The 26,287-nt window shown below is 56.5% G+C and overlaps 1 protein-coding gene across 1 annotated transcript; it reads left to right on the forward strand.

The window, feature by feature from the left end:
- Nucleotides 1-3,664: 3,664 nt before the first annotated feature.
- Nucleotides 3,665-24,185, forward strand: CD5 (CD5 molecule). The gene is made up of 11 exons (XM_035012952.1): nucleotides 3,665-3,811; nucleotides 13,759-13,797; nucleotides 15,978-16,283; nucleotides 16,772-16,834; nucleotides 17,074-17,412; nucleotides 19,432-19,725; nucleotides 20,628-20,753; nucleotides 21,604-21,657; nucleotides 22,498-22,617; nucleotides 23,193-23,284; nucleotides 23,914-24,185. The coding sequence occupies exons 1-10, from the start codon at nucleotides 3,760-3,762 to the stop codon at nucleotides 23,279-23,281; spliced, it is 1,482 nt and encodes a 493-aa protein (XP_034868843.1). The 5' UTR covers nucleotides 3,665-3,759; the 3' UTR covers nucleotides 23,282-23,284; nucleotides 23,914-24,185.
- The last annotated feature ends 2,102 nt before the right edge of the window (nucleotides 24,186-26,287 follow it).

Genomic DNA, 26,287 nt, shown 5'->3' on the forward strand with positions numbered 1-26,287 from the left:
CCTGCTTCTCCCTGTGCCTGCTGCTCCCCCCGCTTGTGCACATACACACTTGCGCGCGCGCTCTCTCTCTCTCTCTGACAAATAAATAAATAAAATCTTAAAAAAAAAAAAAAAAGACTGGGGCGGGGAAGGAGCCCTGACCTGTCCCTGCCGGCTGGACAGGACCTTGAGGGCAGCCCCACCTACCTGGGACAGGGGGAAATGCACACACCGAGCCACCTCACAGAGCCAGCACACCCCTCTCCGCACAACCTCCAATCCTCTGCCCGCTGCCCTTTGCCAAAAGCCCAGCACTTGACACCCTGTCACACACGAGGAAGAGTCAAACCCTTCGGGTCCCAGAACAGAGAACCAACTGACGCAACCCCAGAGGCTTCCTAGAATAAGAGAACGGGCCTCAGGACCATCCAGCCCCATATGTTACAGACAACATAGCTGAGGCCCTGAGCATCCACCTGGCAATCTGGGGCATAGCTGGGACTGCCTGGGCCAGAGCCCCTCCACCATACCTGCATGCCCCTCAGCTGTCCATCCAGAACCAGAATCCGATCTTATCCGGTCCCACTTTCTCCCTCCTCCCCCGACCCCACCCCCACCAATGATCTGATTGAGCGGGAGCAAAGCTGGGGGAAGGGATGCACTTCCTGATACGGAGGAGGAGGGCGGGATGCTTCTGCAAAGCCTGCTCACCTCAGTTGGCCCCCCCTCCAAGGTTTTCAAAGATTGAGGTCACTGAGCCATTTAACGAATACTTGCAGAGCTCTTCCCACCCATCACGGAGCAGAAGCATCTCCTCTGGCCACCAGGCCATCCCGAGGTCTTTGGCAACCATCCCATAGATTCATTCGACAAACACTGAGGTCCTACTAGGCACCAGTCACATTTCCTCTCCTCCCGCCACTCCTCCCTGCCTCCCAGGGCTCAGCTCCTCCCCCTCTCTCCTGCGTCCCCTTTGCATTGGCAAGAGGGCAAATTCTGGGGGGCGCTGGGGAGTCACAGAGCCCAGAGGGGCTGACAGACGCATGCACACCCCGGGGTTACCTGGTGTGGGCCCAGGGCAGCGCAGGCAGGTGCCTCTCTGGCAGAGGCCAAGGAGGTACTGACGCCCGGGCCCTGGGGGCTGCTCACGCCCTCCCCGCCCCCCACCTTTGGCCCCACGCCGCTGGGCTGCTTGGAAAACCCAGCCCCGGCTCAGCTGACTTCCTCTTGTGTCATGGAAAGTGTGGTGATGAGAACAGGAAACTCCCACCTGGGATCTGGGGTCTCAGTGGGGACAGTGAGCCTGGAGGTGGGAGGGGTAACTCGAGGGGGGTGGGCATGGAGGGAGGGCTGGAGAAGGCCGAGGAGGCCGAGGAGGGAGAGGAGAGAGCCCACCAAGCCCGGGGAGGGAGGAAGGCCTGGGTGGAGGCGCCCTGACGGAGCTCCCAGGCCCTGAACTGCCTTCAGTTTTCCAAAAACAAACAGAAAGGATTAGAAACCCTGACCGCCCTTGCCTGTGATCACATAAATAGCCAAATTTTCTGTTTGTTTTCTTTGCTTTGGGTCCTGGGGCTGGGGGAGGGGGCAAGTGGCAGGGGTTTTAAAGAGGGAGTAAAGAATGAGCGTTCAAATCTTAGTTTTGGTCTCTTTTTTTTTTTTTTTAAAGATTTTATTTATTTATTTGAGAGAGAGAGACTGAGAGAGAGAGCACATGAGAAAGGGGAAGATCGGGAGGGTCAGCGGGAGAAGCAGACTCCCTGCCGAGCAGGGAGCTCCATCCAGGGACTAGATCCAGGGACTAGATCCAGGGACTCGATGCAGGGACTCGATGCAGGGACTCGATCCAGGGACTCCATCCAGGGACTCCAGGATCATGACCTGAGCCGAAGGCAGTCGCTTAATCGACTGAACCACCCAGGCGCCCCCTAGTTTCGGTCTCTTGGGGCCAAGTGCATTGCTTTCTGAGCCTCAGTATCCTCATCTGTGAAATGGGAAACCACCCCCCTCCCACAATGCTTGGGAAAAATAAAAGAGGCCCCACCCGGGCTCACCGAGGTGCTCAGTAAAATGCCTTCTCCCTTTCACAGTGCAGTTCTGTAAACCAAGTGTTAACCGGGCCTGTGAAAGGCCACTTGCTACGTGGGGCTAGCGTGACCAATACAAGCTTGCTAAACACTGAGACTTTAAGAGAAAAACTATCCAGAGGGGTCCTCGGAGTGTAAGCAGAGCAGGGCCCATGTCTGTCCCCTTCATCTTTGCATCCCTGGCAGTTAGCATGGGGCAAAATTCTGTTGCATAAATGAATGAGTGAAATAATGGATAAAAAGTCTGGGATTTCGGGGTGCCTGAGTGGCTTACTCGGTTAAGCATCCGACTCTTGATTTTGGCTCAGGTCATGATCTCAGAGTTGGGCTCCATGCTGAGCATGGAGCCTGCTCAAGATTCTCTCTCTCTCTCTCCCTCCTTCTGCCCCTCCCCACCTCTGTTCGCACGTGTGTGCTCTCTCTCTCTAAAAAAAAAATTCTTTTTTAAAGTCTGGGATTTCCAGAGTCCCAGGACAGGAGGGAGGGATGTGAGGGCAGGGGGCAGGGCCTGGAGGGCTGGCTGATGCTAAAAAGGCCCCTCCTATGCCTATACAGGTGGTCAGGGCTGTCCTGGGTCCTCAGTCTTTGATCCGGCCTCCATTCTTGCCTCTGGTGAGCGGATGCAAGCACCTGGAACCCCCCACGGAGAGATGGGGCAGTGTGGAATGCTAGGGAGCCAGGTGCCCAGGGAAGGAGGGGCCCAGGAGCTGGAGCCGCTGAAAGGGCTTGGAAGGATGTGGCTGGGAGGCCTTCACACTCACTTCACGCTTCATACCTGTTCACAGTCAACTGTGTGTCTCTGAACCATTTCGTGTCTCCTGGCGTGGCTCAGATTATAGGAAGCCCGAAGGAGCCCGTGGTCTGGGTCTGCCCTGTCCTGGAGAGCAGAGGGACTGAACCTGGCCGGGGCCCAGGGGCTGCAGCCCTTCCCCCCATGCTAGGTACCCCCCAGCTAGTTTGCAGAAACCCAGCCACCCTGCTCTTCCCCAACAGGCCAGAGGTTGCTTCCAGCCTCTGTGTGGGCAACATCGCATGGAGATCACACACACCGACATAGAAATCACACAGACCGACAAGGAGATCACACGCACTCGCACGCACGCACCAGGCCCAGCGTTCATGGAGGAACCCTCGTCTGTGCTCTATGGTAAAATACCACCTGTGGAGCTTCACCTCAAATTCCCACCTCATCCCCGTGAAGGGGAGACAGAGGTTTCATCTGGTTTTCCACCACTATGCCTTTGGCAAGAACTGGTGTGGCACCCTCCACGTCCCCTTGTCACCTCCTAGCACAGCTTAGCGCCCTTATAGTGAGACCGCCGCCCCCCCAGGCCCCTCAGGCCTCCTCCCTCCCAGCCGCCGGGCCCAGAGCTGCCCCATGCAGTGGCCCCGTCCCAGCGTGGTGTGGTGGGGGCACTGCCCCAGCCCTGGGCACCTCAGGCAGGAAGCTGGCAGAGGCCAGGGCCGCCATTCGAACTGGGGCAGATGGTTTTACCGGGAGGAAGTTGACAGTTCGACTTCAAACGTGGGTGACGCAGGCCCCACGCTGTCTCCTGCCTCCCCCCCCCCGCCGTCCCACCCCTGCCGGCGTCTGCCCGCCCCACCCCCTCCTCCCGGAGAGGGAGACCCAGGACCAGACACCTTTCACCCACGGGTGCCGAGCTTGCCAAGGCTGAAGCAAGAGGAGGCCGTGCCCATGGGGTTTCAGCAACCGCCGCCAGCCGCCCTGTACCTGCTGGGGGTGCTGGGTGAGTACCGGGGCACATACCGGGCTACTGGGACTCGGGGTGCAAGGGGGGGTGCCAGTTCTTGCCCTGGTCTGATGCAGGCCCGCATGTCCCCTCTCTGGAGCATCACAGAGGGTTGGGGGCTGCCCTGCTTGTCCCCCCATCCTTTTACCACCTGTCCCAGCTTTGCTTCGTTCTTGCACTGTGGGGGTCTTCCTGCACCCATCTAGGTGAGACCCACGCGAAATCAGACTCTCAGCCCCCATCTGCGTGAGCCTCCCCTGCAGCCCCCCCCCCACCTTAAGTGTCTGGCCTTTCCCTAGATTCACCCAGGCACAGGGCACCCACAGTCTCCTGGGCAGTTCTGATGATGCTCTGAGCACAGTGGGCCATGGCAGGGTGGGGGCTGCCTCTGAGAACACAGCTGAGCATGTGCCAAAGACTCCCTTGGTTCCAAGTCCTCCTGACTCTCCCAGAGGTGCCCCAGCCAGGCTGGCCAGCCAGGGTGTGAGCATACACTGGGTCTGCTCTCACTCCAGGCCCAGGGGAGGGGCCAGTCTGGAAGCAATCTGGGGCCTCTGAGAAGCTGGCTGGGGGTCAGGTTAGAGGTGGGTGAGCCTGGGGCCTCCTGTTTGCTGGGAGGGAGTTGATGGAAGCTGGCGGTCCCCGAATTTATGAAATGCAGGGGGTGAACTGGGTGAGGTCTGACCACTTCTCAGGGGTTTGGAGGGTACTGCGGGGTGAGAGAGATGCTCGACCGCAGGCCAGGTGGGAACAGGGGGGTGTTTCGGCTTCCCAGTTTGGAGGGAAAGGACCGGGGGCCATTGCCTGCCTGATCAGGGAGCCTCAGTCCCTCCTAGACAGGCTGGTGTGTAGTGTGAGTAGTGTGAGTAGGTGTGAATGTGTGTGTGAGGATGTAAGTGTGTGTTGGTGTGTATGAGAGGTGTGTGTGTGTTCATGGGCCAGACACATCTCCACATGTAGGTTTCCCTTCTGCCCATGCATGTGATGATGGCCCAGCTGCTCGCATGTTCACACAGCCCTTCTCACATGAACCGCAAGACATACAAAATGCCTTCTGTCCCCAGGGCAGAAGCCTAGAGATGGGACCCTCCTGAGGAGCTGCTGTGGCCTCCTTGGCCCTGGGGATTCCTAGGATGGGGTCACTGATGCCACCGGGGCAGGGAGGCTGGCCAGGCTGACCAGGGGATGGGAATGGGGTCCTGCTCTCCGGGCCTCCCATCTGAAGCCCATCACGGGGCCAGGCTTCTGGCAGGATCAGGCAGCTCCCCGAGGCCAGCAGAGCCGGGATTCAGGGAGACGGGGAGGCAGCACCTTCCCCGGGAGTATGGGAACCATCTAGAACCCCAGGAGCTCATGCTTTCCGGTGTGTGTGTTTGTGTGAACTGGCAGATAATAAGCATTCCCATTGTTCAGTGGGTCACCGCTTACAAAATACTTTTAAAACCATTTTCTTCTGTAAGCTTCAGAATAGCCTAGGAGCAGGGCAGGCCCCAGTGCCCCATTTTATAGTCGGGAAACCGGAGTTCCAGAAAAGCCAAGAAGCAAAGCCCAGGGCACGGCAGCTAGTAAGCAGCAGGGACCCGGGGCCCGCACTCCTGCTCTCACGGAGGCCCCCTGTTACCCTAAGAGCACAAACACACGAAAGCCACTCCCACAAGTAGGAAAATGGCCACAGGTCACAACTACCTCATCAGACATGCCCCACCAAGGGCAGGGGACACCGAAGGCCAGGGCTGGGGCTGGGGGCCAACAGCACGCATACCCTTTAAGCCATTCCAGGAAGAGACACCTGGCCACCAGAGCCCTGGGGACGCTGTGTCTCCTGGCTGGCCATCAAGGTTGTGACTAGGGGATCTTTGGGGCACGAAGATGCCCACAGCACGCCTGGGGTGGTAGTGACAGCTGGTCCCCTCTGTCACTGCCCTTAGCCCCAACCTGCCTGGGGCTCACCTTGCTGGGGGAGCGGGGTTTGGAGACAGCCCTGAGGGTTAGGCCCGGCCACCAGGATGGCAGAAGCCAGCACTGGGGCCATGGCAAAGTCAGGGGCTCTGCAGTTTGGATTCTGATCTGCCGCTTGCCAGCTGGGTGACCTTGGACCATACTGTAAGCCTCAGTTTCCTCCTCTGCAAAACGGGAATAATAAGAGTCTGTGTCTCATGTAGAGATTTGTAAGGATTAAACGAATCGATGAATGTGGAGCTCTGCGTAGGAATGTCAGTTCGAGCGTAGTAAGTGCTCAGGAAGCATGGAATGTCCTAGTAATTACTACCATCATCATCACCAGGGTCGGAGTCGGCAGGGAGCAGGTGAAGTAGGGACGTGGTGGAGAGTCTCGCCAGACGCCAGCCTGGCCCTCGCTCCTTCTGTTCCCCAGTCCTCTGACCCCAGGCGACTCCCGCCTTCATTCATCCACCTACAAATATTTATGGGCCATCTGCTGTGCATCCAGTGCTGTGTAAGGCGCTAGGGCTCGTGCAGGGAGCACCCAAAATAGTTACGAGTTCCTAAATATTGTGGTGAGTGCGAGGCAGAACACAACAGCACCCGTGACTCGGTGGCCAAGCTCCCAGAGGAGCAGGCCCAGTCCAAGGGGAGGGCCTCTCTGAGGCGGTGGCATCTCCTCAGAGACACGGACGCAGGAAGGAGCCAGCCAGGCAGAGCAGAGGGGGAAGTGTCCCATAGGGGTTGGCAAGGACAAACGCAGCGGGCGGGACAGGACCAAGAGGGGCTGGGCATCCACAGGAGACAGGGGGGCGGCCCGGGGGCTCTAGCTCCGAGCAGGCTTACCCGGCCCGCTGTTCCCTTGCTGGCTCTGGGCGCAAAGAATCCAGCGCCCAGCCCCCCAAGCTCCCCACTCCCAGTGGGGAATAGAGAAACCCGGCGGCTCCGGGGCTGGCACTGGCCCTTCTGGTCACTCTGTCCAGCTCCAACACTTCCCCGCAGAGCCAAGGAGGGATTTCAACTCCGCCTGATGAAACTGATTGAACACCTAGCCCGTGTGTGCATGTGTGTGTACGTGCGGCGTGTGTCCTTATGAGCGTGTGTGTTTTGTGTGCACGCATGTGTGTGAAGGCCTGTGGGGTTTTGGAGTCGCGCGGATTGGGGTTTGATTTCCTTTGAGCCCCTCACAAATGCTAAGAACACTTCTCAGAATCTCAGTCTTCTCATCTGTAAAATGGGGATAACCACCGCGCCCACCTTCAAGGACAATGCAATTGTAAATCTGGTTCATTCACTCATTCAGACAGCAAGCGTTTATTGAGCACCTACTATGTGCTGGCCACTATTCGAAGTGCTGGCGACACAACTGAACCATCGAAATCCCCGCCCCGGCAGATCCAACATAAGAATCGGGGTGTGATGGGGAGACAGACAGTGACGGCATGGGTGCTGGGAGGTCATGAGTGGGGTGGGGCTGGGGGGTTGGGAGTGCTGGGCACCATGCTTACCCAAGGAGGGTGCAGCGGGTCTCGTGAGAGGATAATGTTTGGGCAAATGCTTGTAGGAAGTGAGTGAGTACACAGTGTGGGCCTGGGCAGGACGATCCAGGCAGAGGGGCAGAGTAGAGGAGGAAGTGTGATGAGTGTCCTCGAAAGGAACGGTCCCCCACACCTTTCCAGGTCCACACACCCTTATCCCCAACCTTGGGCCAGATGCGTTTGGGAATTCGGAATTTTCCAGATTGTGGGTCATACCGTGTATGTGCTGTGTGCTCATCACCTGCTAACGAGGTCTTGGGCAACACCCCCGAATCGAACACATTCCCATTCAGTGAAACATGAATTCACACCCTAAGAGAGACCCATAAAGGCTGCAAATACCCTCCTGCCAAGTGCACTAGAAAAGACTTACGGTTTTGGGTTCTGAGTTGCAGATGAGGCATTATAGCCCCAGATCACTTCCTCCATAGATACTACCATCATCACCATCATGTCAGGTCCCCACGGGACCTCTGAAACTCCCTTTGCCGTTGGGGCATAGCGGGGACAGATGTGGTGGGAACAGGATAGGAAATTGGTGGTGACTGGCAGAGGCAAAAAGCGTCCTGTGCCAACACAATCACCCATGGAGACATCCATGGTGAGCCCGTCCCTCCTTGGCCTCAGTTTCCCCTCTCTGTACCCCGGGGTGAGCAGGCTCCAGGTTCTCCCAGTGGTAGATTCCTGTGATGCGGTGGTGATGGGGTTTCTTGTCCTGACTCTACCATCAGCAAGCTGTGTGACCTTGGGCAAGTCGCTCGGCCTCTCTGAACCTCAGTTTGCTGATCTGAAAATGAGAATGAGCGTGGGCCATGGGTGGAAAAAACTTTGGGATTTGTGACGCTCTGAACAAAACGGAGGGCTTGTCACTGTCCCAGTGGAGATGCAGTGGAAATTCGTGCAAATTCAGTTGGACACAGCAGGCCACCAGCGAGAGAGCGCTCACGATTTAGACTGTGACAGCCATTCTGCCCGCGATCGGCTCACATCCACGGGTCAGTGCAGGCCCCGTGAGTGGGATTAGAGGCCCGAATCCGCTGTTCCTTCTGTGGGCACCAGTCCCGGGCTTCTCCTGACATAAGCTCGGCGTGACTCTCTGCGTGTCTTGCACATAAAAAGGCTCCTGATCAAAAACCAGCCACTTCATCTGGTTCTCCACCAAGAAACAGAATTTGGGGCCTTTGTGATCTCTGCTTCCCTAGAGCCTTGATACAGACACGGGGTAGACAGCGCTCTGCTGATTAGTGTCATTTCAGAAAAAGGGGGTTTCTGACCTTCCAACCCAGCCTCTCATCAGAGGACGAAAGGAAGAAACATCCAGAATGCGCCCAAAAGGCAGTCCGACATGTGGTGCTCGCTGTGAATTGATGAGACGTTTGTGGACTATTAGAGCGACTCCTTGTTCATGGAAAATACGGAAAATCTGACTTCCAACCTGGGCTAAGTCCTTCTGATTCCTGATGTGGGAATCAGGGTGCTAGTAGCCCCCTTAAGTAAGGCTGTCGGGGGTGGGGTCTCCCGTGCAGAGAGCTCGCCCTGGGGTCTGCACGAGGTAAGAGTGCCATAAATGTTCACCATCACTGTTCCTATCAGTGGCATCCCAGCTCCTCGCTGGGTCCCCACTGCCTTCCCAGTGAGTAGCAGCTGCAAAGGCAGATGTTCGCGGGTCCCAGCAGGGTCTGTGAGTGAGCCTGGGGCCGGCCAGCCTGGGCCAAGTTCTGGCTCTGCTGAGTCCTGCAAAGGGGAACCGCTAACACGGAACACTCACCAGACATTCCGAAACCCAAACCACACCTACAGATCTCTGGAAAACGCCTTTGGTGCAAATCCTGACCTGAATGAATGGCAGGCTATTTATAATCCTGCGCATCCCACATAGTGTGACAATTCACGTTTCGCTGCAGAACCCATTGCGAGTCTGAAGCTGGAGCTCCAGACACAGGGGGACAATAAGGTGCCTCGAGGCGCTGGTAAACCAGATCCAACAGGTTGCCAGCTGGGGCTCATGGGGATGCAGCCCAATGTGGCCAGAGCATCCTCTTTTTCTTTTTTCTTTCTTTTATTTATTTTTTAATTTTATTTTATTATGTTAGTCATCGTACATTACATCATTAGTTTTTGATGTAGTGTTCCATGATTCATTGTTTGCATATAACACCCAGTGCTCCATTCAGGACGTGCCCTCTTTAATACCCATCACCAGGCTAACCCACCCCTCCCACCCCCCTCCCCTCTAGAACCCTCAGTTTGTTTCTCAGAGTCCATAGTCTCTCATGGTTCAGCTCCTCCTCCGATTTCCCTGCCTTCATTCTTCCCCTCCTGCTATCTTCTTTTTTTTCTTTCTTAACATATATTGCATTATTTGTTTCAGAGGTACAGGTCTGTGATTCAACAGTCTTGCACAATTCACAGCGCTCACCATAGCACATACCCTCCCCAATGTCCATCACCCAGCCACCCCATCCCTCCCACCCCCCACCACTCCAGCAACCCTCAGTTTGTTTCCTGAGATTAAGAATTCCCCATATCAGCGAGATCATATGATACATGTCTTTCTCTGACTTATTTCGCTCAGCATAACACCTTCTAGTTCCAGCCATGTCGTTGCAAATGGCAAGATTTCTGGGTTTTGATGGCTGCATAATATTCCATTGTATATATATACCACATCTTCTTTATCCATTCATCTGTTGACGGACAGCTCAGCTCTTTCCATAGTTTCAGCTTATTTTTCAAGAACATCTGGCTCTTGGGATTTTTTTTAAGCCAAGCAAAACAGAAAGAAACCTTTTTTTTTTTTTTTTATTGAAAAACATGTTAAGCACCACGCAAAGCAAATACAACCCAGCCAGGGCCTGATGTAACCTACCATGTTGCTGCATCGAGAACCAGAGCAAGAATCACCGGGAATGCTGGGGAGGCAAGAGGACGGGGGTGGGGGGTGAGGGTATAAAAGTCTGGGGGCTGCCTTCAGGAACGCATGCACTCCTCACAGAGATCCTGCCAGCACAGCAGGGTTGGAATGGCTGAGTCTCTGTAAATGGGGGGATGAAGAGAGAGGCCAGGAGAGTGAAACGCCTTCTAACTCTCTCGGGCTTTCTCGGCCCTGCGCTCAGCCTGCGCTCAGCCACTCCAAGCCCGAAATTGTAGGGGTCCAAGGGGAGGCTGACAGGGGAGAGAAGGGGCCTTTGGAGGATTCTCGTTCCTGGCCCCAGCTGCTCGGCTGCAGCTGTGGACGGCGGATTAGGAAATGGCAAGTGCGTCCAAGCCCCGCGTCCCTCATGGCCCCCAGGGTCTCCAGGCTTCTGTTTGCAGCTCCTGCAGCAGTAGAGCCGGGGGCCTCGGGCTGCATGCGGGGCCGGCTGAGCTGCAGCCCCGGATGGTCTCGGAGAGAACCTGAGCATAGTCCGCAGGGTTCCAGGGAAGGAGGCCCCTGGTTGCACCCCTGTGAGGAGCAGCTGAGAGAATGAAAATATGTCTCGGACAATGAAAACCTGAGCATATCTCTGGACACACAGAAAGAAGAAGCATCCAGAAGGCTCGGAGTCAGTCACTCATCTCACATCCACTTCTGCCCGGCCCCTGCCAGCCACTGAGATACATCAGGAACCAAAGGTTATAGATCAGAGAAGTCTGAACGGAGAAGAAGGTGAGGGATTGTGGCGTCAACTTCCTCATTTTACAGATGAGGAAACCAAGTCCAAGGAGGTTGAGTGACTTGCCAAGATCACAGAGAGCAAGTTTGTGGAAAAGTCTCCTCATGGCATGTTTCACTAACTGAACAGAATTCCAAATTCTTCCCGTTCCTCAGGTCTGCACGCCACGAACATGCAGGGAGTTGGTGAAGGGAGGGGAGGCAGCTTGGCCCAGCAGTCAAGAGCACAGAGTCTGTGACAGATGGCTTGGCTTTGAGTCCCAGCCCCAGCAGTGACCTGCTGCTTAGCAGCTTAGTTCATCTTTCTCCACTTCTTCAACTATAAAATGGAGATCAAAATAATAGTGCCCTACTGGAGCACCTGGGGGGCTCAGTTGGTTAAGGACCCGACTCTCGGTTTCAGCTCAGGTCGTGATCTCAGGGTCGTGTGATCGGGCTCTGTGATGGATGGGAAATCTGCTTGAAGATTCTCTCTCCCTCTCTGACTGCCCCTCCCCTCACTCGCACATGCTCTCTCCTCTCTCTCGAAAAGAAATAAATAAATCTTACAACCAACGATAGTGCCTATTTCATAGAGCTATGGTGAGGTTTGAGAGAGTTAACATATACAAACGCCTGGTTAAATGTGAACTCTAAAAGTGTTGCCGGTGGTGATGATGGTGATGGTGAGGCTGATGATGGTGAGGCTGATGGTAGTCATGGTGACGGTAGTCATGGTGATGCTGGTGACAGGGACAGTGATGGTGATGGTGAAGGAGGGAAGAGCCAGGAAATGCTGCTCCACCGAGGACATCAGGCGCCCAGACGGAGGCAAAGCCCTGGGATACCAGACGCCCTTCCTCAACAGAGCATTTTGAGGATTTTACTTGGTTCTCCAGCTTGTTCAGTCTTTCCCAAGAACGTTCTCTGAGAGGGGCCTGGGCCATCCTGTGTGAGATCTGCCAGAATGGTCTGGTCTGGCCCCTGCCTCCAGGGGTTCCAACATCTAGGGGCTCAAGCCCCTCGGGGACAGGGTCTAGGCTGCGTTCATCTCTGCATCCCCGAACTTGGCACTCTGGAGGCATAACGAGGTGGCAGCGAGCACGGGTTTGGAAGGCAAACTCACAGTTTAAATCCAGGCCCTGGCAGTTGCTGGAAGTGTCCCCCTGGACAGGGCATTCTCCCTCTCCCAACGTCTACACCATGAATATATTCAACTGACATCACGGAGCCGTGTGGAAGAGTAACAGTGATAGCTGTCAGGAGCCACCCTGAGTGCTGAGTATACAGTAGGTGCTCAATAATTGGTAGCTGCTGTTAATAATGAACATTGACCATGGTGACCTGGGGAATATGAAGTTCTTGAGTGGGTAAGAGAAGTGGCGGGCCCTCCACGCATCCCAGGCCGGCAAAGCACCCAGCCGTCCTCCTGGTGCCTGCCCCAGGCCCCGCCAGCTCCACAACCAGTGGCCCCAGCTCCGAGCACTGGACGCCAAAACCTCACAGTGTTATTACCAGGAGCCTTGGCTGCGGGGAGAGGGCCAACTGGCTGGGGCCTGTCTCCCCTTACAATTCTACCACCAGCTCCAGAACACTCAGGCAAAAACAGGCTTTTTAAAACACACCTTTTTTTTTTTTTTAACACGTGTCAACAATTTCTCCAAAGCAATTTCAATGGAACCATTTACTTCCTAGTCGTCATCCTGACTGTCCCTGCTCCCGGTTGCGAAGCGCCCAGGGGTCAGACAGATGGAAATCAGAGCCCCGACTTCAAGGCTGACAGAGCTAAGCGGCAAACATTGGGGTGGGGGTGCCCTGAGGCCACACAAGCGCGCCCCCCTGCCCCAGGCCCGCCCAAATCCGACCTCCACCGCAGCCACAGATGAGCTGGCCATGGGGGCTGCTCCGTGAGAGTCCCTGCAATGAGCCAGTTCGCCCCCCAGCTCCGGAGTCAGACGGGACTTCCCAAATGGCCCCCGTGGCTATTGAACGGGCCTGGGCAGGAGCCACACCAGAGGGGTGGCCAGCTCCCCAAGACCCCTGTCCACTGGGGCTCTGGTCCTGACTCCTTTGTGCCCCCCGGTTGCACTATCTCGGGGGGGGGGGTCCCCTCCATCTCCGAGCTTCAACTTCCTCCTCTAAAAGCTGAGCCATTGAAGATAAATTGCTCTCATTCCTATCCTGCCTCGGGGATACTAGAAAGTAGCAAATGATGCCTGGGGTGCCCATTCTGCGTCATTCCTCTGGTTCTCTACACCTGTGAAGTTCAAGCTCTTTTAGATTGAAAGCAACGCTCAGGAGGGGTTTACCCTGCAGCCGAAATGCACAGAAAGGGATCCTTATCCTCACAACCAACCGTGTACTCTGACATTCTCTATTCTAGTCCATTTCATTTTGTAAAAAATGTGATGGTTGCATGACTACCTAATTTTTAAAAAGTAATGGTTGCAAGGCCACCTATCACTGCAAAGGGAGAGCACGAGGAAACATTGGGGGGTGATGGAAATGTTACCTTGACAATGATGGTGATCACCTAGATCTCTGTATGTGTTAACATTCATAGATCTGTGCACCAGAGGAAAATCCACTTTGCTGATGTTCATTTAAAAAGTAAAGTTTTAAAACGGGGAAAAATTTGATAGTTGCAACCCACTGAATTGGTTTCATGACCCACCTAGGGGTTCTGATGTATAGTATGAAACCCTGAACCCCATATTGGGGGGGTGCAGAAGAGGCCACTGCTCAGGCTGTGGGTGGGTGTGAGGTGGGGTGGGGGGCTGGGGGGCAGGAGGGAGGCTCCACTTCCTGACCCTCCTCTCTCCTTTCTGCAGTCACTTCCTGCCTCGGGGGGCCCTACTGGGAGGACTCAGGTAAGGAAGAGCCCATACAGAGGCCTGGAGCAGGGGGTGATGGGGGGGCAGGGCTGCGATTCCATCAGGCTATAGGGGGACCTGTCAGAGTGAACCCCACCCCACAGAGAGAGAGAGCCCCAGCATGCCCAGACACGTACACCCACACTCGCATATACATTTAGATGCCCATGTGCCAACGGATGCCCTCAATGGCCTGAATGCTAGTTCTCAGGATAATTTCTATTATGACCCACTCACCATGCAGAGAAAACATACTGGCCCATAATGCACCCTGCAAAGTCCTGTTTCCTACTCGCTCCTGCCAGATCTCCCCAGTCAAATGCATTTGCAGCTGATGCTGTAGAGAGAGGCTGCACCAGATTTAAAGTAAGTGGAATGCCCTGCCTTCAAGGTTGGACTTTAAGAGGTTAGTGTTTCCCAAACAGGGCTCATGGAACGTGTTGGATAAAGGTAGGCAACACCGTCCCTCACTGGAGACTGACTGTGTCTACCGACCTGGGAAAGGCTCTGAGAAGTCCTGCAGTGAAGAAACCTGTTCAGTAATTTTTAACTCAGCAGTTCTCAGATTCACTTCACCCCAGACCTCACTCTTTCACATTTCTTGAGATAACATCATGCTGAATGTGTTTTTGGGAGAAATGTGGCTAGAGAGTCTCAGAAGCCACGTGCAAACAGAAGGAGCCGCAAGGGCCTTGGGGGGCCCTGTCCAGGACCTAGAGCCCTGCGGTGGCATCCTAGCTCTGAGCTCTAGTGAGTGCTTTGTCCTCTCTAAGCCCCAATTTCCCCACCTATAAAATGGGGAGAACATCTGCTCCCTGGTGAGGATGCAGTGAGTCTGCTCAGGAGGGAAAGTGCAGAACATCCTCCCAGTGTCAAGGGTTGGACGAGCCCCCTTTGTCTCCAACTAGTCTAGCGCCCTTGCCAAGCCCTAGCGCTGTGCTCTAGGCCCCAAGCCCCAAAGAAAAAGGTAGACTGCCCAGAAGTTTCCAACCAGGGAAAAACCTCCATCCCCCAATCACTTGGAAAAACATTTTACATTTAAAAAAAAATTCTTGAATAGGTAATACAGTTGCCTGGCTGAAAACTTTAAAAATATAAAAAGACCTACAGCGATGAGCCTCATTTCCATTTCTGTCCACCATCTGCCCAGTCTTTCCCCCACCCTAACACCCCAGGTAACAACCACATGGACTCCTGTCTTGTCTCTCCTTCTAGAATCTGTGCAGATACAAATATATATCCTTTTATCCTTCACGGAGCTTTAGAAAATCACACTAGTCCCGTTCCTACCTATGATCCAACAATTCCACTCCTCGGTATTTACCCAAGAGAAACGGAACACGTGCCCACAACAGACATCAGTTCACGAACGTTCCACGCGGCTTTGTTCACAGCAGCCAAATGGTGGCTAGATAAATAAATCGTGGCATAGCCACACAGCGAGACCTTATTCCACAACAAAAAGGAATGTGGTGCATGCAACGATGCAGAGAAACCCCAAATGCCGAGGGAAGGGGATCAGATGAGAAAAACAGAGTAACAGAAACACAAACACGCTGCATGATTTGCATGATTCCATGTACATAACATTTGAGAGGAAGCAAAACGCGTCCCTAGCAACAGAAAGCAGATCAGTGGGCGCCTGGGGCTGGATGCAGGGGAATCAGCCGCACATGGGCACGAGGGAACTTTCCAGCTGTGTGATGGCAGTTCCAGACGTGCATGCGTTTGTCAAGTTCCCCTGAACCACTCTCACAATGAGCGCATTTCACTGGGTCTAAATCGTACCTCAACAACATTGATTTGAGAAGTCAGAAAGAGAAAAATAAAAACGGGCAACAGGCCCTATTTCTACTGAAGCAGAACTTGCAGAGTGGGGCGATCCTGCTGGACAGTGGGGTGCTGAGCACCCCCTTGCCCGCTGCTCTGAGTTCCCCTCAGCTCTGAGGTCTCCAGCCCCATCCCCTGGGCCCCGGCTGCAGGGGACCGCCTGAGTGTCTGGGAAGCCCCCCAGCCCCACCCCGCCATGCCCACGAGGACAAAGCTCCCGCGAGCCAGGCAGGCAGCCCACGGGGTGGAAGGCAGCCTGGCTGGGTGGGAGCCTAGTGGGGAGAGGGCAGAGGAGGGTTCCCAAGGAGGGGAACCCCCCCACACACACACACCTCTTTGACCCCCAGGGAACCCGGTGAGACTGACAGGCTCCAGCTCGCCGTGCCAAGGGCAGCTGGAGGTCCTCCTCGGGCCCACGTGGCGCACAGTGTCTAGCTGGAGCTGGAGACAGAACCCGAACCGCTGGGAGGACCCCAAGAAGGCCTCGAAGCTCTGCCGGAGCCTGTCTTGCGGGGACGCCTTGGCCTTGGCCCACTTCCCTGACTTCAACAGTCCCCAGGGCCCGGTCACCTGCCATGGCCACCTGGGGTCCTTCTCCAACTGCAGCTCCAGTGAGGCCACCCAGAGGAGCCCTCTGGGCCTGATCTGCCTAGGTGGGTGACTAGCCGGCCACACGGGTCCCCTGGGCCTGCGCACCAGCCCCTGGGGAGACTGCCCAGGACCTGGGATCTGGGGCCCGAGCTGGCAGGTGGGAGGAGGTCCTGACTTACAACAATCCCCCCGCAGAAACATATACTGGTGGGGAACTGGAGGGGAAGGGCTGAGGGGGTGCTGGCACCTGTCTGGGGGGATGGAAGAGGTCGAAAACCTGGTTCTGCCATTGCTAACATTCCCGTCTCCTCTTAACCTTCACTTTACCAACGGTAAAATGGGCTGGTGCTGCCCACGCACAGGACGCTTAGAGACAATGTGGATCAAGTGGGCCTAATGGGGCAAATGGCACTTACATCACGCGTTCTAGGTCTTTCTCCAAACTGTCTGGTACCCCAGCCCTCCCCCCGACCCCACATTCTTTCCCCCCAACCTCCAGTCCTCCCTCCCAGGGCTCCTGCCTCTCCCTCACCAGAGTATCTCGTTGCAGAGCCACAGAAGACAACAGCTCCTCCCACGAGCCCCCCACCCACCACCACTCCAGAGCCCACAGGTAAGAGAATTCTGAGGTTCCTGGCGGCAGGGTGCGGGATTTAGCAAATAAAAACCCGGGATGCCCCGTTGCATTGGAATTTCAAGTGAACGTGAAAAAATTTAGTCGTAAGTAGGTCCTGAGCAACATTTGGTAGCTCACCACCTCCCACAGCTGTCGACCTGTCTTTCCTTGGAGTCAGGCAAGCGACAGCCACCCGGGCAGCGCTCAGGCCCGCTCCCCGCTTTCTCCCTCCACAGCTCCTCCCAGGCTGCAGCTGGTGGCCGGGCCCGGGGGCCTGCGCTGTGCCGGCGTGGTGGAGTTCTACTACGGCAGCCTGGGGGGGGCCATCGGCTACGAGGCACAGGACCAGGACGGGACCCAGGACCTGAAGAACCGCATCTGTGCGGCCCTCCAGTGTGGCTCCTTCCTGAAGCATCTGCCGGAGGCCCAAACGACCAGGACCCAAGATCCAGGGGACAGCGAGCCCTTGCCCGTTCGATGGAAGATCCAGAACGCAAGCTGCGCCTCTCTGGAACAGTGCTTCGGAAAAGTCCCCCCCTATGAGGGCGGCCAAGTTCTGGCCCTCGTCTGTTCTGGTGAGTGAGACCCCGCGAGGACCCACGGGACGCCCCCAGATGCTCTGCCACCACCTGGTCCCAGAAACCCCTGCGTGGAGCACTGGGCACTGGGCACCATGGAGAATGGGAGGGAAACAGAGGGCGGGGTGGGGTCAGGAAGCTACACTCCCACCCAACGCCCTGGAGATCTCCGCAAAGTAACATGGAACAAGCTCAAATGCTCCGGCGGCCTGGCTGCCGCTTGGGAAGATGGGATCAGCCAGGACGTCCAGGAGGAGGCGAGGTCCCCTCAGGGGTTTGGAAGGAGGAGAGGAGAGTGGGTTTGGTGGAGCAGAGATCCCACCTCTTTAGGTGGGACTCGTGACTTGTGGCAAGGATCGAAGCAGGTGGAGCACTGGGAGGGGACCAGCCTTGCAGGAGGGGACAGAAGAGGCTGGAGCAGGGGTGACAAGTGGGAGGTCCCCCGGGCACAGCAGGCAGAGGGAGACCAGAGCAGGTCCCCAGAGAGCTCCCCGAAGAGGCTCCTGCACAATGATAAGCAGCCTGGCGAATCTGGTATGGCTGAGGGGAGGAGACCGAAGAGGATGGTCTTGGGGACCCCAAAACCAGGATCACTGGGGAAGTGGAGGAGGAAGAGACCACAGGTCAGAGTAAGAATAATCATAGCATGCCTCGGGAGGGAGTGGGTTCCCATCACCAGTCCAGACTATAAGAAGTCAGACTTACTGAGCACTTCCTTGGTGCTAGAGCCCTTCCCAAGACGGTCGTTCATTTTCACAACAACCTGAGGAGGTGGGTGCTATTATTATTCCCACTTTACAGATAAGGAAGCTGAGGCTCAGAGAAGTTAAATTTCTTGCCCAATATCACAGAGCATTAGCAGTGACACTCAAGCAGTGTCACTCCAGAGCCTGCTGTCTAAGCCTTAGCTACCAAAAGCATGGTCCTGGACCAGCGGCACCAGCTACATCAGGCTGGATAGAAATGCAGATGCACAGGCGTCACCCCAGACCTACTGAATCCGATCTGCATCTCAGCAAGGTCCTATGGGTGTGTGTGCACACATCTGGGAAGCCTTGCTCTGGACCACTGGGCTATCCCGCAAGTACACCCGCCCCCACCCCCTACCCTCCCCACCCCCCAACCGCCCCCCAGCCCCATGGATACCTGGTGTGAATTAGTGAGACACGGCCCCCTCCAGGTAGAAGCAGCCCCCAGGGTTTCTCGGCCCCAATGAGGGGAGATGGTCTGGCTCTCAGCCCCACCCGCCACTGCCCTCCCGCAGTCTACAACCTGCAAAAACAGACAGGGAGGGCTTGCCTTTGAAATTCTGTTCTAAGTAGAAAATTTCCTAGGGCCTTTTAGATGGATGTTGCTATGGAAACAGGCCAAGCTGGTGAGATCACAACTCACTCTAACCTGAGCACAGGTGGGCCTCAGCCCTGGAGCCCAGGCCCCACCCTAACAAGCAGAAATGGACTCAGTCCTTTCATGAAAGCCCACCCCTTGAGGCTGGGCAGCAGGATTCCTGGGTCCTGTCTCACCCCTGAACTGCCAGGACCCAGAGCAGGAAGTGTTTCCCATTTCTGGGCCTCAGTTTCTCCTTTCTGAAAAGCCCTCCCACCTCCCAAGGAGCAGCAGGCGAAGGAGAGGATGGTTCTCAGAGGGACTTGGCCCCAGGGGGAGCCTGTTTCTCATTGCTCTTCTCTTACCCTCACCTGCCTGGGGGCCCTGGGCATCGGGCATCGCCACTCTGCAGCTTCTTCCCTGAAAGCGCCCGTGGTGTCACATCTCAGGGTAGCTACCAGCAGCTGCCCATACATGCCAGGGCAAGAGCGTGATGCGGGAAATGCCAGAAGATGCCAGAAGGAGGGAAGGACAGAAAGGAAGGTGGTACCAGCCCCCCCAACAAGCTGGGCTTTGCCAGGGCCCCCCCTTGGCCAGCGACACAGGGCCCCAGTGGCCAGGCACATAGGCTAGGGCCGAGGGAGCGCCCTCCAAACCCGCCATGTGCCTTCCGTTGCTTCCCCTCTCCAGATTTCCAGCCCAAGGTGCAGAGCCGCCTGGTGGGGGGCAGCAGCTTGTGCGAAGGCTCCGTGGAGGTGCGCCAGGGCAAGCGGTGGGACGTCCTGTGCGACGGGCCCCGGGCCAAGGGCACAGCGCGGTGGGAGGAGGTGTGCCGGGAGCAGCAGTGCGGCAAAGTCAACTCCTACCGGGTGCTGGATGCCACCGAGAAGACCTCCCACGGCTTCTCCTGTCCGCAGGAGAAGCTGTCCCAGTGCCACCAGCTGCAAGAGAAAAAAGCCCACTGCAAGAGGGTGTTTGTCACGTGTGAGTTGGCCACAGCCCACCGGGGCAGAGGGCGGTTCTGGATTTTCCCTCTAGGACCTAAGCACTAAGCGTGTTTCTGAAGGACAGGCTCCAGGATTAGACAGAGAGCTGCAGAGCCCTGGAAAAGGATGGAGAGCTGGCAAATTGGGGGCGGGGGGTGGCAATGGTGTTCAGAGAGCAATGAGCATGAGCCATAAAGAGGAGACTGGCCTTGATGGATGAGAGAGCTTTCATTCTATCTTCTAGTCTTCCAGGATGGAAGACAGAAAAGCAAGCGAGAAATAGTAATCGAATAACGCACAAAAGAGGGATGGACGGGTGGATGATGGATGGGTGGACGGATGGATGGACGGACGGATGGACGGACAGGTGGGTGGATGGATGGATGGATGGATGGATGGATGGACGGACGGATGGACGGACGGACGGGTGGGTGGATGGACGGGTGGATGATGGATGGGTGGACGGATGGATGGACGGATGGACGGACCCGTGGGTGGATGGATGGATGGATGGATGGATGGGTGGACGGATGGATGGACGGATGGACGGACCCGTGGGTGGATGGATGGATGGATGGATGGATGGCTATTAGCATATGATGGCAAGGTGATCACTTATAAGCAACTGGCAAAGGGTAGAAAGTTAAATAGTTGATAAAAAGAGTGGCCAATGATAGCTGGATGATGAAGTGCTGGATAATAGGGAGTAGATAGATGAATGGGTAGCAGAGAATTCCAGAGACGGCTGGAGAGGCGGGTGTATAACTGCCTTCTGCACATGCTGGTGTTACTGCCAGGAGCAAGGGGGGGCGGGGGGAGCCGGCCAGCCAGCAGCCTCCCTCTGAGCAGACGGTTCCGATGGCCCGGGCAGCACCGCCCTGACCTCTCTGCCTCCCCCAGGCCAGGACCCAAACCCGGCAGGCCTGGGCGCAGGCACCGTGGTGAGCATCATCCTAGCTCTTGTGCTCTTGGCAGTGCTGCTGGTCGTGTGCGGCCCTCACGCCTACAGGAAGCTGGTGAAGAAATGTAGGTGCGGGTGCCCCAAACCCCGTCCCTTTCTAGCCCCCGTGAGGGGAGCCGGGAGGGGCGGAAGAGGGCACCTCCGCTTTGCCACCCTTCCCCTCCCCTCCTCGCAGCCCCTCTCCCCCCCAGCCCCTCCTCCTCCCCCAACCCCTCCTCCCCCTCTGCCCCCCCCGCCCCTCCTCCCCCCGCCCCTCCTCTTCCCCCCCTTAGGAACAGAAAATCAGGAACCTCGTAAGCGCTGATTGGCCCACACCTGACCCCGCCCCCACGACGCACCCCCAGGCCGAAGGGGCGTGGCCTTTTTCAGACTGGAGCACGCCCCCAGCCTCGGGATCTGGGTTCCAGGGCTGGCTCCACTCCCTAGCGACTGCAAGACACTGATTGAGCCACTTCCTCTCTGAGCCTCAGTTTCTTCATCTGCCTAATGGGCGATTGCGCACAGTGTGAATATAAGGGGCTGGTATCCTTGCCTTGCAGAGCTCTGAGAAAAATTATTCAGAGACAGGAAGTGGATTAGAGAGGCTGAGGCTGAAAAGAGAAGGCCTGGAGATGCGCAGTGTTGGCCAGGTCCCTAGCGCCCTCCTCGGCTTTATTCTGGTTGTAATGCCCGGTGGTTGTTTCTTCTGGAGAAGCAGCCCCCTCAACACGCTCCTTTAGCTCTAGGTGGGTCCAGTTACCCTCCTAAGCAAATCAGAAAACTGAGACGCGGAAAGACTTCAGGGGGTTAAGTCCAGCAGTCCCTCCTTCAGCTGCACCTACCGCCTCTTGCCTCCCTTCCCCCCCCCACCTCCCCATCCTTCCCTCCCATGATCCCTGCCCACCCCCGTCCTCATGTGCCTTTCCTGTCTCCCAGTCCGCCAGAAGAAACAGCGCCAGTGGATTGGCCCCACAGGAATGAACCAGAACAGTAAGTGTCCCGGGAGGCATGGTCCTCCCTCAGCCCCAGCCAGTGTCCACATGGGTCATGGTTCATAGCTGACCACTATCAAAGCCAGCAGCAACTTGAGGCCTCTGGTCTCCACCATGCTCGTCTAAGGTGGGACTGTGGTCAACAGATGTTACCAGGTGGTACCCCGAAAGAGGACTCCATGTTCATATAGATTTAGAAATCAGTGAGTTAAGCAACATTAGACTTGGTTCTTTATCTCAGGACTTATCAGAACCTTAATAGGCATTTTTGCAAGAAGGGCTGTCCAATCTTTTTCTCATGGAACAACTTAAAAAGGCCGGTCTTAAAACATTAAAACCGTCTGAAGCAGCTAGCCCATCCCGCACCCTCGTTCTTCATCCTCTCTCCCCCTAGCCACAGCCAGACCATCCTAATGGATAGAACCATGGCCCTCCTCCCACTCCACATTCTTCCTTCCCTTTTGCAAGTCAAGGTGTGTTGTGAAGTCTCTTTTACAATATAGAGCCCCTCCGCTCTAGGAGAGGAGGGATGTTATCTGCCCTATCACTTGTATTCCAGTTCCCTGCTTAATAAATGCTTGATGAATGACTGACGGGCGGAAGGGCCACCCCGCCAATCAGACTGCTGGCCAACCCCAAGCTGCTCTAAAACTCTGGCCCCTGCAAGAATGAACCTGCCCAGGGAGAAAGGATAGAGGGATGCACTGAAGGAACTGTGGGTGCCCTTGCCCCCCCCCATCACATAGCAGGAACAAGAAATTTAAATTCCCGGCCCCTGTTGGGAAGGAGGAGGGACAGAGCAGCGAGGCTAATGACACCGTCTCCTGCCTCTGCTCAGTGTCTTTCCATCGCAACCACACGGTGACCGTCCGGTCCCAGGTTGAGAACCCCACGGTCTCATCCGTGGAGAACGAATACAGTCAGCCGCCCAGGAACTCCCACGTCTCTGCTTATGCAGGTAAGCGGCCGCCGATGCTTCCGGGGATGAAGGCGGGAGGCAGCACGGGTCACGTGATTGCCCAGAGAAGGGATGCCCCGGGGGACAGGGGGCTCTCACTGCCCTTTGACAGCGGTCCCAGTAGGGTATGGAACGGATCCAGCCTTCCCGGGCCTCGGCTTGCCCCCTGGAGACGGTGAGCCGCTCAGCTCAAGAGAAGAATACGCTGGGATGCCATTAACCACAGCACCGCTGTGACCTAACAGGCCTGTTTCTCCGCAGGGCCTTGTGGGCCGGATGGTAAATGAGGCTCCTTGGATTCCTTCCAGGCAGAACAGAGCTAGCAGGGGCCTGCAGAAGCCCTGTATTGTAGGCTCCCTGACTGGCACGAACAATTAAGCCCCAGGGAACCTGGAGATCAGTATCATTAGTGAACACTGGCTGATTTGATCAAAACAGATACAGGACTGTCAAGGCACCAGCTCATAAAGCCCCTGTGATCTTCAGGCCCCCACGGGCTCCTGGGCTCTGAGGGGCTCTCTCTGTGTTGCCTGGTGGGGTAAGCCTGCTGCAAAGGGCCTCTTTTCTTTCTGCAGCTCTGGAAGGGGCCCTGCATCGTGTTTCCACCCAGCCTGATAATTCCTCCGATAGTGACTACGATTTGCACGGGGCTCAGAGGCTGTGAAAGGTGAGCCCCGCTCCCTGGCCCCCTGGGATCCCCGAACAGCCCCACGGATAAGCACCAGCCCCTCAGTTCCTCACCTCCTGCCCGCCCTGCCCGTCCGGAATGGGGGGCTCTGCACATCTTGACTCTTTTTTTTTTTTTAAGATTTTATTTATTTATTTGAGAGGGAGAGTGAGCGAGAGAGAGAGCACAAGCTAGGGGAGGGGCGGAGAGAGCGAGAGAAGCAGACTCCCCGCTGACCAGGGAGCCCCATATAGGGCTCAATCCCAGGACCCCAGGATCATGACCTGAGCTGAAGGCAGACGCTTAACTGACTAACTGACTAAGTCACCCCGGCGCTCCACATCTTGACTCTTGCAGGCAGAAAGAATAAGCATTAGCAATTTAGGTGACAGGTGCTGATTTGGCAATTATAGCAGAAGGATCATTGACCTTAACCCCTCCTCCTAAACTGCATCTTAGAAGGCCACCCAAAAGAGCCCCTGAGACCCCTATAGAGCTGTCAGCAGGAAGAGGGACAGCCTCTGATCCCTGACATCAAACCGGGGGCTCAGGGCCTGTCCCCCACCTCCCTGAACCCTCTCCGGGGTGTGAGGTTTCCTCCTCTGACCTGTTTCCTTCTCTCCCCACAGAACCAGGCACCAGGCACGAAAAACATCAAGAGCCAGACCTGTCTCCTGAGAACACTCTTGCATCCGCCACCTGGAAATAATTTGTGCCCCAGCCAGAACATGGACCGAGTAAAGGGGGCCTTCAGATAGGTCCCCTGTCCCTGCAGCTGCGGGCTGCTGGAGCCTGGCCCAGGGAAGACCCCCAACACAGCCGGGCTGCCCCTCCGCATGTGGGAGCCGTGAAAGGCACAACCCAGAAACGAGACCCCCCCCCCCGCAAGCAGACATGTGGGGAGCGGTAGCCAGAGGAATTGGTTCTCTCCTCAGACTCTGACCCCAGTGAGAAGGAAGCTCCGCTCTGGGGCGCGGGGTGGGGCGGGCGGGGGGGGCTCAGTTTTCCAGTGTCTTTTTAATATGTTCTTTGTAAATAACACTTCTTCTACTTCCTGCGAGCCAGAGGGCCTCCCCTCCTCAGTGCAGGGTCCAGCCCCTGCACCCCTCTGGGGACAGCGGTGTAGCCATCCTGGTCAGACGGAGCGGCTTGGCATGGCGGGCAGAGGGGAGGACGAGCGAGAGGGGGACAGCTCACTGGGAGCCTGAAGACCTAGAAAAGGCAGAGGCCGGGCCGGGCCCCACTAAGCCCTTGGGCACCAGTCTCCTAAGGAGGCCTCTTGGGTCACAGTCTGCCACTGTCTGCACCAGGAGCAGCAGCTCTTCACAGCCCGAGCCACAGAAGCCAACGCTGGAAGAGCCACGGGGAGTTACTAGAAGGATATGGGGGAGGGCTGCTCACAGAATCAGGGGACCCAGGGGCACTAGCGTGCCAGAGGAGTCTGGTCAGCCCTCTGCCAACACCTTCCAACCGGGCCTCCCGTCCTCCCCAGAGTCCCGTGAGAGCCCAGCGGGCGAGCCCAGCTCTCGGACCTGCCCCGACCATGCTAGGGATCCGGACACAGGGGCCCCCAGTACCCTTCCTACACTTGGCAGGGGTGAGGGGTTCCTCAGGAGGGAACAGAGAGGCGGCTTTTAGGGAGAGCCGTCGGGGAGCAAGAATTCCGGTTCCCCCAGAGGTCCTTCGAGCTGGACTAAGAATCAAACTGACGTGAGACGGAGTAACAGGAGAAAATCAAAGTTAAGAGGAGTGTGTACGGGGAATCCACACAGACGTGGAAATTGCAAGGCCAGGCCAAATGAGGTCTGTGTGTCGTTTTGAACAAAGGAGAAGGCGTAGGGCTCTGGGACTTCAAAGGGAAGGAATGCTCTTCACAGGGCAGTAAGACGAGCAGATGTTTGGTGATTAGATGTTTGCCCTGCTGTACAGATGGGCCACTCAGATAACATTTATCTCTGGCAGTAACTCTTATTCTGGAAAGACCTCCAATTTAGATTCTTCTATGCAGTTGAAGGAGGGGCAGCAGTGTCTCGTGAGCACTCAGAGTCCTGATGGCCTTCAGCTCAAAACAGTCGCCGAGCCAAGCGGCGCGTCTTGGGGAGGCGCACCCTCCGCCCCTACAGGGCAGAGGCTGTGAGGCGCCAAATGTCGCCGACCAGCACCTTTCTTGGTAAAAGCTCTCCACTCTCCAGCTGGGCCACCGTGCACGGCCTCAGCACAACCATGGCCTACTTAAGCCCCCCCCCCCCCCCCCGCAAAAAAGGAGCTGCATTGAGGTGTTAGGTCTCTTTAGAAAACGATTTTCCAAGTGGTGGCGGGCCTGGGTGGGGCGCCCCCCAAAGATGTGTTTGGTAAGCAGTTGCAGAGGCGCGGTCTCGGCCTTGGAGGTGCCTTTTGTCAGGCTCCGGCCTTAGCAGGAAGACTCAGGCCACAGGCCCGGGCTGGGCGCTGCTCCCCGCCGCGAGCCCCTCACGGGCCACCTCGCTCACAGAAGAGGAGCCCGGAGGCTGTGCCGCGGCCTGGGCCGCCTCAGGTCCACCCTCTTGCCTTACAGCAAGCTGCCAGAGCAGAGTAGGGGCCAGCGGCCCCCGAGCCAGAGAGGATAGGGCTCACTGCGTGTCCCCACCCCACCCCCACGCCAGCCCATTTCCCTAAATTACGGCACCCGCCTGACCGTCGGGGGCATGTGAGCGTGCCGAAGCCTCTCTCCATCAAGCTCCTTCGGAGAAAGTGGTGCTTCCTCTCGTCAGCCCCTCGTGCCCCCTGCCGCCACTCCAGGACCCGGGGCAAAGCCAGTGACTAGACCGTGTTGCCGGAGTGCAATTTGTCGGCTTCTTCCTACAGAGCCAAGTTGGCTTCTGACTCTCCCTGGTGTCGTGTGTCCTGAACCCTGGACACATGCAAGGCGCCACCAGAGTTCAGGAGGGGGCAAAAGGCAGTAAAAGTTTGACTAAAGCCCAGGGATTCTTTTTTTTTTTTTTTTTAAGATTTTATTTATTTATT

This window comes from Mirounga leonina, unplaced genomic scaffold (assembly GCF_011800145.1).
Source record: "Mirounga leonina isolate KUSES-001 unplaced genomic scaffold, KU_Mleo_1.0 Mir_166, whole genome shotgun sequence".
Taxonomy (NCBI): domain Eukaryota; kingdom Metazoa; phylum Chordata; class Mammalia; order Carnivora; family Phocidae; genus Mirounga; species Mirounga leonina.

Bases quoted from the DNA above. Each gene is read 5' to 3' on its own strand.
- CD5 (XM_035012952.1), top strand. From the start codon at position 3,760: ATGGGGTTTCAGCAACCGCCGCCAGCCGCCCTGTACCTGCTGGGGGTG. The intron at 16,835-17,073 runs GTAAGAGAATTC...CTCCCTCCACAG, and splicing joins CACCACTCCAGAGCCCACAG to CTCCTCCCAGGCTGCAGCTG. The intron at 20,754-21,603 runs GTAGGTGCGGGT...CCTGTCTCCCAG, and splicing joins CAGGAAGCTGGTGAAGAAAT to TCCGCCAGAAGAAACAGCGC.